We start from the raw sequence: 10,286 nt of genomic DNA on the forward strand, positions 1-10,286 counted from the left end.
CTACCATCTATTTCCTGCTATACTATTCCACGTTTTCATTTCCCTATTCTTATCATGATGCTGAAGTCTCTTGTACACTTTGGCCATTGACCAAGATGCTGCCAAGTACAAGATGCTGAATAAGGATGCCGTAATATAATGACCAAATGAGGTAGCATTGTCAGGTGATATCACCTTCATAGAATGAAGATAGCAGGAGACAAACAAAAACATTGGCGCAGACAATATACTACCTACTGTCCCACTTGGAGTTAGAATAAACATTGTCATAATTGACACCAAAAGCGAAAGTGTATTAAAAATTGACAAGGTCAGAAAATCGCCAACAGTCATCACTGATTTCCCAGCATTACCGTGGGTTGCAGTTGTAGCAACTGTAGAATTGAGGGAAGGAGTAGAGTTGGTATTGTTATCGCCGGCGTTAGCCTGATAAACTCCACCAGGGGGGCTCAGTGCTGATTGATAAGTAGCGGTCGCAACAAGAGCAGCAACTATCAGAAACGCGTTGCGTTGGTCTTCTGTTATATCCCTTCTAATGCGAAGTATGAAGATAATTATTTTTTCCATCAATGTGATGTTGGATCTTAGTTTATCAGGAAAGGTGGGAGCATTAGTAATTGATGAACCATGCTTTGCACCAGCCTTAGCTAACACAATCTTTACCTCTGCATTGGCTGCTATGTCTAATGCTGTTAAGTTCTCCCAATTCTTGGCATTTAAATCCACCTTAGTCTTTACCAACAATCGAATTGCCTGTAATATCAAGAATTAACTAATAACATATTTAATGTCTAGACATTAAATGTGAGTTAGCCTGATATGGTAGCTATAAAAATCTAAGGGTGTTGTGACATTAAATAAATGAGTTTGAACACAACCAAAGGAGAGAAAGAGAGAGATATTTTCTTATTAGGTAGTCTGGACAACGATTGGTCCGATCAATCTTTATGTGATACCTATTTAAGTTTTTTAATTTAGAAAAAAACAATTATTAATAATCAGAATCATAGACTAGGTGGTAGTTTAGGATCACTTAATTTCTTGATATCTTAATACCATACCAAAACCATTAAATTTCCCATAATACAATAAAATTTCTTTAAATTTAAATGTAAAACTTGTTATTTAATTCCTATTAAGCTTCAGATACGGATAGAAGGGTACCTTTGAGTCATTCATGAGTGCTGAGACGTGCAAAATGGTGTTGCCTTCTTCATTCCTCCAGTTTAGTATTGTTTTTTCTAATGTAGTTGCACCTCTCTGGCGTGTTCTCTGGAGCCACCCGACTAAGACTCGAAAAGCCTCATACTGTTGAGATCTCAATGCAATATGAAGTGCAGTCTCACATCTAACAGTCACATCTTCAATGGAATCTGGACAAGCCAAGAGAAAGTTAGCTAAAAGGTCAATTTCTCCTTTTTGACTTGCAAAATGAAAAGGAGTTAGGCCCTCCCTTCCTTTGACTCGAACGAGGTCTTTGTTGATGTCTACAAAGCGAAGCACCATTCTCTTTTGGCCATGTTGCATATCGAGGTGAATGGGAGTGAATCCTTGCTGATTTAACTTCGAAGCAAATGATGGTTTCAACCTCATAATCTCAGTGGCAAACTGGAGATGTCCAACACATGCAACAATATGCAAAGGTGTTTCAGCAAATGGTGTCAAATTCATGTGGTCCAAAACGTGTAGATCCTCCTGAATTAGTGTGTAAAGAAGGCTTATGTCACCTTCTTGTGCTGCAACTTTTAACTTGTCATCACTTGTGTTCATTTTTTATGTTACGATTGTTCGGGATGAAGCGTGAAATGTGTTTATCGATCAGCAGCATTGGCTCTAGCTAATAATATAAGCATGTGCACACTGATTCATTATTCATACGTAAGTGATATCTTGTTTGACTTGGTGCATTACATATATATATATTTTTCTAAAATATCTATTCTTATAATATATAATTCCCTAGTTTAGTAAGGTTGGTAAAAGTTTAAAGAAATTTAAAATGAAAATAAATCATGATTAAGAGCTCGCGAACTAAATTTAATCCAATTCTATATAGTGGTCATGACTCATGAATAAGTTATATAAAGTCTGATTTTGTCAACTTTCCCTTTTTCACTCTATTAGTATTTGAAAGATAATATTTGAACGTCTCAAATGTCAATTAGCACCTAATAAAACCAAAACTAAAGAGAAAAACACAGGATATTATAAGTGATATGATGTAATAAGATGAGAAAAATAGAAAGAAACGATAGGTGTTTGAAAAAAATGTGTTCAAATATCATTATCATTTGTGCAAATTGACAATGACGGGAATTTTAACTCTTTTGATACTTAATTTTCCATAAAAGTTGACTTTCTTTTTTTAACTTGTAGTAGGGTGTATAATCTTTCAAAAACCATTATCCCTAGAAATAGTCATGTAGTTAAAAGTGTTATCACCACATGAGGAACTTGTACATTAATGACTAGATTAAATTTCAGTTTCAACATACAAGAAAAATAATAGAATTGAAAGTGACATCACCACATGAGGAACACATGCATTTCTTTAATAATTATTTTTTAAAGTCAAAACCATCCACAAACAACAATTTAGTTTTAGGATCTATTTGGTCGCTAGGATATGTTAGATAACTATCTATTAGTACAAGAAAATCTTAATTTTACAACAATTTTAGCTAGTATTTTAATTAGTAGCTAATTTCAAGCAATTTAACCACATATTTGCTACCATAATTTTTCCTAGCTAAATTTAAAATTATATACGTTAACATTTCATTTCATAATTTGATTAATTTCTCTCTTCACACCCTAAAAAGAAACCAACCCTATTCTCGTGATCCCTCTCTCACTCTGGCGATTCCTCTCATTTTCTTCTCCCATCCCAACCCTAGCGATTCTTCTCTCGTTGTGGCACTTCCACTCTCACGTTCCTCGATATGTCTACCAATTTTGCTTCGTGAGGTTCTCTCAACTTCTTACTCTCGATGATTCATCAACGCTTTTGATTTCACAAACTCTTTGCAATGTTCTAAGCATTGGCAATTTTTCTCAATTTCTCTATTGTTTTTATCAATTGTTCTTATTGTTGCGGTATTTGTTGTTGTGAGGGGATCCAATTGTGTGCACCATGTCGCTCCCTTATATTATAGGGAAACACGATTTCGATAATTGTTGAGTGGTATCTTAAATGCATACTCTGATTTGCACATTATTATGATTTGTTCTTGTTGTTAATTGGCATGAGAATGCTCTGTTAAATGAATAGAGTGGAATTTGTCACTTGCATCAAATTGATGATTGATCTGGTTTATATTGGTTGTGTTAGTGATATTGAAAAATATAGGTCCAAAATCTGGATTGATCAGCTACTAATATGTAGTGGTCATATTTTAGTTTATTTTTTTGTTGGTGACCCTACTTTTATGTGTATTAAGGAAGTTCCCTCACTTACATTTCTGCACAAAACAAGAGGTTTATGTGATTTGCATTTTTACTAAATTTATTATATCCTTCATGCAAATTGCAGGTTCATAATGTAGACAATTTTGTTATATTTTAATTTCGTAATATTTTCTACCATTTTTTTCATGCATGTCAGGCTGCTGCTACTCATTGTAAAGAGAAGGTAAAAAACATTTCAAAGTTAGCATTGCAGTACAACTTGTTAAATAAGGAAACACATAAGTGTTTGTGGGCATGAAATCTGTTGAACATGTTTGCTTTCATACTCTTCCTGAATTGCCATAATTAATTGTATATATCTTTATTGTGAAAATCTATAGAATTTTGTGGATAATGCAAGAAAGTTAATTGCTTTAGATTTTTCGTATGGTTTGGTCTATAAATTAGTCACCTCTCTCTTTGTTTTCATTGAAGCATAAGTGAGAATCTTCCTATGTAAAATATGTATGGCCTTTTTCATTTTCCCTTTTCATACCTACCATTCTACCAACTAAAAAAAAAAAAAAAGAAACTAGTCATAAAGGTACATGCTATTGCAATGTTTTTTATCTGATACTGTAATTTAATGGACAAAACAATACCTTGGAAATTGATAATATATAATTATGTAAGTATGATGTGCAGAAGCTGTTGAGTGTTGAAGTTTAGTTACATGAATCAAAAGTTAAAATACAATAAAAATAAGTTTAGTTACATGAATTAAAAGTTAAAATACAATAAAAATAAGTTTAGTTACATGAATTAAAAGTTTTGCTTCGTTCCATTCAATGCTTCATTCTTAATGCTTGGGAAGAAAACTCAACTTTGCTATTATGTAACTGCCAAAGACCATTCTATTGAATGATTTTATATATAAATTATAGCTTTAGTATAACAAAATTGTGCATTGTCTACCAAGAATACATACATCTCAACTGCTGAATTTCATTCTTATTGGATAAATTAAAATGAGGTATTTTTTAACTTTTATCACTACATTATGTTCACGTGTTTACGTGGTTAACTAAGAGGTGTCTTCTTCCTATTGATTTATTTATAGAAACAGAAAACTATCCTAGGAGCCATTGATGGGAGTAGTAGCTGCAAGACACAAAGCAACCTTATAGCCTTCAAAGTACGTTATTCTCTACTTGCTTCTAGTCTCACTCTCACCAGTTTTCTCAATGCAATTCAACACCATACAAGTTTAACTTGCCATGGGCTTTGCAATGACTTTCTTAACGGCTTCAGCATAAGTCCTGTGCTGATAAGTGAGAGTTGATTCAAGCAGGTCCCAAAGTGAGGTTTTAGGATTCCAGCCTGATAAAGAAGTAACACTCCATTAACAGGTAAATTATTTTAAGAGGAGTTTGTTCAACAGACTGTGTCAGTATTCCCAGCATTTCTCATATTTTAATAATCTTAAAGGTAGAGTAGAACAAGGAAACATACCAAGCTGCCTATTAATTATGGTCATGTCAGGAATTCTCTTGTCACTATCATCATATCCCTCACCGTAAAATTCTTTGGAGCTCACATCAATAATAGGTTTTTCCAGAGGTGCTTCTCCACTTACCTTTGAATAAACCTGCAGAATTGAACGAAAATAAATGTTGAATGGTCCCAAATACCATGTTGAAATTCTAATAGGATCAAACAATCAAACTTAATCCTCTAACCTGAGTCATCATTTCAGCAAGCTGCCTAACTATAACCTCATTGTTTGGGTTTCCCACATTAAAAATATGTCCATTGGCCCTGGCGGGATTTTCCTGTTAAAAATTATCGTTCACATTTAGTTGAACCATCCAACAAGAGTAATAGTTTAAAGATGAAATTCTACAATCAGAAAATCAGAACTTAAAATATATAAAGTTGTATAAAAAGATTGGATATGGGAACCTACAATCATCAATAAGACAACTTCAATAGCATCCTTAATATACACAAAAGTCCTCTGGGATTGGTCACCATCCACAAGCTTCAAGGGCTCTCCACGGAGGAGATTCTACAGAAAAGTAATGGAGAAAATATTTAGAATCATTATTCAGAAATATTGAGTAACATATATACAAGCTTAAACAAAGTCTAAATCAAAATGTAAACTCACATTGCTAAAGCATGCCAGAACCCGAGGAACACCCTCACTTGGGCCATCAATGCCGGGAATGAAATCCATTCGTGGTCCAATCCAATTAAAAGACCTCACAATTGTGAATTCCAAGCCATTTTCAGCACCCTCAGCTGCCAACAATATGTCATCTCAGTGAGACAAAGGTCAAGACATGAAAAAATGGAAACAGTGTGCGCAATAAAAATATTAAACCAAACAAAATCAGCTCACCATAAACAAGCCTCTCAATCAACTGCTTAGCACAGGCATAGGACCATCTCTGCTTTTCAATTGAACCAAAAATACAAGGAGAATCATCCTCCTTAAGTACGTAGTATGCAGGATCCTACACAAAATTGAAAACAACTTAACAACTCGGCTCATTAACCAAAAAAAAAAAACGCAACAACCAAACAACTCCCTTGCTAAGATCCTATTTAGATAAACTTTCCATATGTACAAGAGAAGGAAATAAGAAGATAAAACGAATTGTGTTTCTCTTATAAACTAAAATCAATTTATGCAATTAACTTTTATACAAGCTCTCTAATCTAACTTCTCTAAAAGCTAAAGTGCATAACTTGATTTTAGTTTATTGTTAGTCATTTTATACGACTAACTTTTGCATAGAAAATTTTTACAAAATGTATATATTTTTCCCAATTTATGGTTCTTTTTGTAGGATTGTAAATAAATTTTGCTTTATTTTTATCTGTGCTCAATAGAAGCTTTGTGTATGGAATTAATGTCAATTTCTCTTCAATTTCAGGTAAAAAGGAGTTATTTTGAAGAAGTGTTAAAGTTGATGTCTCGCTAAGCGAGCTCAATGCGTTTAGCGAGTGTCATCCGCTAAGTGAGGCATCAACACGCTTAGTGGATAGGAGGAATCTGGAAGGGAATCTGTCACGCAGGCATGTGCTCAGCGTGTCATCAGCTCGCTCAGTGAGTCGTTTGTCACCTTTCAGGCTTAGCGCGAGTTTGGCGCTGAGCGAAAGTTCACTTACTCACGCTTAGCACGAGAATGGCGCTAAGAGCGCCTTCGTGGACAAGAAGCCCTTTTTTAAGCTTGATTTGCGGAGAATGAAAGGAGAGGAAAAATAGAGAGAAGGAATAGCCGTCAGAGCTTAAAGAGTGAAATATACAGAGGCAAAGAACAAAGCAAGAAGCCAAGTTTTGATCTTTTAGGAAGATTTGTGAGTTTTTGAGTGATTGTGAGATTCCTAGAGGTGGAGGAGATATCCTCACTCCTTTTTAAGCAAGCAATTTCTCCTAATTCCTCTTCTTCACTATAAAAAGAGCTTCCTTGCTATGGAAGGCTAAACCCTCAGTTGGGGATTCTTGTTGAGTAATTGATGTAAACTCTTTCCCTATTTAATTAAGTTTGTTTTTATGTGTTCATTGTTTCTATCAGTACTTTATGATTGTATGCTTGTGGCTTGATCACCCATATGTGTGTACTGTTAGGGGCTTTAGCATTGAAAAATGTATTGTCTCCTTATAACTTGATAGAGAAGGATTAGGTTACTGTATGTCTGGACATGGAGTGCGGTAATTTAGTTTTTATTATGCTGTGATCATAAAGTTGTTCAATTAAGCTAAGTTCAACAAGAGACATCTGAAAATGAAGTTTAATTAGAATTAGGCTAAACTCACGAGACATCGGTGTTTAGTACTTGAGTCTTCAGCATAGAACACAGAAACATCTTTAATTAGAGAAACATCTTTAATTACATCAATTTTCTTAGTAAGAGGACCCAACGCCTTTAGGTATCTGTTTTCACACTTACTTGCTCACGTTTATTGCTGTGTAATAAGAATAGAACATACTTTTACTTTCATTCACAATCATGATTTATGTTTGCAAATGCCTGCTTATTGAACAAACCTTTACCAAATGAACAAGTTCCCTGAGTTCGATACTCGGTTCACACCGTTTTAATTATTTACTTGACGACCCAATGCACTTGCCGATAGATTTCACATCCACACAAACAAGTAGTTTCCCAGAGAGTGAACATCAAGTATTTTGGCGCCGTTGCCGGGGAACTTTTTCCATTTGGAAAGTTTAGTTCAGTTTGAAGGCATTAATTCATTATTCTTTGATGTATTAATTTTTGTTTTTACTAATATTTGTTTAGTTCAGAATTTATTTTCTTCTTGAATTGGTTAACTATTTTTCCTGTTAGTGTTTGCATGCGTAGATCTTCTGCAGGTGAATTGGTTCCATCGGATTTAGAAATTGAAGCAACCTTCAGAAGAAACAACGCAAAGAGAAAGAGAAAGCTTTTGCACAACAGAACAATAGCATTCAATCCTTGAAGAGGCTCACTTTTCTGAGTCATCATCTTTTAATTCACCTACATCTAGGGAATCTCAAGCAGCGGAATTTGAAGTTGAAGTCATGGCTGAAGAGCAACCTCGACGAGTGACCTTGGAAGATTACTCAAGTACATTTGTGCCGCAATTCTTTACTAGCATTGCGTGGTCGAAGGTTCAAGCACAGAATATAACCTATCCACATTCATTAATTCAGTTGATTCAGAACAGTTTGTTACATGGTTTGTGTTGGATCGAGTGGCCACAGAATAATTAAGAAGGGGGGTTGAATTAATTATTCCTAAAAGTTTACCAATTAAAAAATTACTCTTTTAAGGCTTTTACTTATGTTGTTAAGAGAATATGGAGTAGAAGAGAAACTTAACAGAAAGTAAAAGCGAAAATTAAATGCACAGCGGAAAGTAAAAGAGTAGGGAAAAAGAAAACAAACACATAAGAAATTTTATACTGGTTCAGCACAAACCCGTGCCTACCTCCAGTCCCCAAGCGACCTGCGGTCCTTGAGATTTCTTTCAACCTTGTAAAAATCCTTTTACAAGCAAGGATCCACAAGGGATGTACCCTCCCTTGTTCTCTTTGAACCTAGTGGATGTACCCTCCACTAGAACTGATCCACAAGAGATGTACCTTCTCTTGTTCTCAGTCAAACCCAAGTAGATGTACCCTCTACTTGTGCCACAAAGGATGTACCCTCCAATGTGTTAAGACAAAGATCTCAGGCTGTTACACCTTTGATACTTTGTGAATGGGGATACAAAAGAATTCTCAGGCGGTTAAACCTTTGAACGCTTTTGTATTAAGGAATGGGAAGAATCAAAAGAATTCTCAGACTGTGTCGTTTTGAATTCTTTGACAAGGGAGAAGGGAGACACAAAAGAATTCAGGCGGTTAGTCCTTCCTTCTTTTGGAAAAGAGAGAAGAGAGACACAAAAAGAATTTAGGCGGTTAGTCCTTGGCGAATTCTTTTTGGCAAAGGGAGAAGAGAATGAAAAGGATGAATAGCACAAGTTTTCAAGGTTTGGAAAAACCAGAAAACTTCAGAAAGCTTTTGGTACAAAGAAGAAGAAGAAGTTCAAAGAGATTCAAGGCTTGTAAAGGATTGTTTGAATGAATTGAAAAAGTATTCAAGATTGGAATGATTGATTACAAAATTCAAAACAAAGCCTTGCTTTTATAGACTCTTCATGTCTGGTCAAGAAGGCCATTCAGAAGAGTTATAACTTTTGAAAAGACTTAAAACCCATTTGGAAAAGTCAAAACCTTTTTGAAGAGTTACATCTTTAGATTTTTCAGAAATAGTCACTGGTAATCGATTACCAAATAAGTGTAATCGATTACATAAAGCTTTTGAGTGAAACAATGTGACTCTTCATATTTAAATTTGAATTTCAACGTTCAAGGACACTGGTAATCGATTACCAAAACATTGTAATCGATTACAGCCTTTTGAAAATATTTGGAACGTTGTAAATTCAGTTTGAAAACTTTTTCAAACTTATTTTGCTACTGGTAATCGATTACAACAATATGGTAATCGATTACGAGAGAGTAAAAACTCTTTGGTAAAGGATTTGTCAAAAACTCATGTGCTATTCAAAGTTTTGAAAAACTTTTTAATACTTATCTTGATTGAGTCCTTTCTTTATTCTTGAATCTTGAGTCTTGAATCTTGATCTTGATTCTTGAGATCTTGAATCTTGAATCTTGATTCTTGAGATCTTGAATCTTGAATCTTGATTCTTGATTGTAGGCTTTCTTCTTGAGTCTTGAATTCTTCTTGATTCTTGAACTCTTGACTTGTTCTTGATTCACTTGAGATGTTCTTTGATTCACTTGAGTTGTTATTTGATCTTTTGAGCTTTTTGTTCATCACCTTTGTCATCATCTTTTGTTGTCATCATTGTTATCATCAAAACACCTTTGAATCATTGTTGATTCATCATGAAGCTTTGCTTCCACAATCTCCCCCTTTTTGATGATGACAACTTCTGAAATCAAGAAACACACACACACTTTTTCCTAGTTGATCACTCTTATAAATGCTCCCCCTTTGTTTTTGAATTTATGCTTATTTTAAAATTAAATTATTTACTCATGTGAGTTCTTGATTTATTCCCTATTTCTCTCCCCCTTTGGCATCAACAAAAAGCCAAAGTGCGTATCAAACTTAAAGTATGCAAATATATCTTAAACATTCATACAACATTCATAAAAAATATCAACCACATCATGAAGTAAAAACCATGAAGCAACAATCATAAATAGATTAACTTATAAAACCCATATAATCAAATAACATACTTAATATTTGTTCAAGCATACCATGCAAATAAAGAAATAATAAATTGTTCAAATACTATATACCATGCAAATAAAGGAAATACTGATT

General features: G+C 34.3%; 1 protein-coding gene, 1 long non-coding RNA gene and 1 pseudogene across 2 annotated transcripts; 1 reads left to right on the forward strand and 2 right to left on the reverse strand.

Moving 5' to 3' along the window:
* LOC114378624 lies at positions 1-1,770 on the reverse strand (annotated as a pseudogene).
* A 1,032-nt stretch (positions 1,771-2,802) lies between these two features.
* Positions 2,803-6,908, forward strand: LOC114379507. Its single transcript, XR_003659506.1, has 3 exons — positions 2,803-2,967; positions 4,508-4,796; positions 6,330-6,908. It is a non-coding gene; the product is annotated as an uncharacterized LOC114379507 (long non-coding RNA).
* Positions 4,652-5,927, reverse strand: LOC114379506 (UDP-D-apiose/UDP-D-xylose synthase 1-like). The gene is made up of 6 exons (XM_028338188.1): positions 5,792-5,927; positions 5,558-5,691; positions 5,354-5,455; positions 5,127-5,219; positions 4,900-5,035; positions 4,652-4,767 (listed from the first exon to the last, which is right to left on the reverse strand). The coding sequence occupies exons 2-6, from the start codon at positions 5,624-5,626 to the stop codon at positions 4,655-4,657; spliced, it is 513 nt and encodes a 170-aa protein (XP_028193989.1). The 5' UTR covers positions 5,627-5,691; positions 5,792-5,927; the 3' UTR covers positions 4,652-4,654.
* Positions 6,909-10,286: the final 3,378 nt, after the last annotated feature.

This window comes from Glycine soja, chromosome 12 (genome assembly GCF_004193775.1).
Source record: "Glycine soja cultivar W05 chromosome 12, ASM419377v2, whole genome shotgun sequence".
Taxonomy (NCBI): domain Eukaryota; kingdom Viridiplantae; phylum Streptophyta; class Magnoliopsida; order Fabales; family Fabaceae; genus Glycine; species Glycine soja.

Excerpts from the sequence above, each read along its gene's own strand:
- LOC114379506 (XM_028338188.1), bottom strand. The coding sequence starts at position 5,626 with ATGGATTTCATTCCCGGCATTGATGGCCCAAGTGAGGGTGTTCCTCGG. Across the intron at positions 5,220-5,353 it reads AAGTTGTCTTATTGATGATT|GAAAATCCCGCCAGGGCCAA; the intron begins GTAGGTTCCCAT and ends AATTTTTAACAG. Across the intron at positions 5,036-5,126 it reads TTGCTGAAATGATGACTCAG|GTTTATTCAAAGGTAAGTGG; the intron begins GTTAGAGGATTA and ends TCAATTCTGCAG.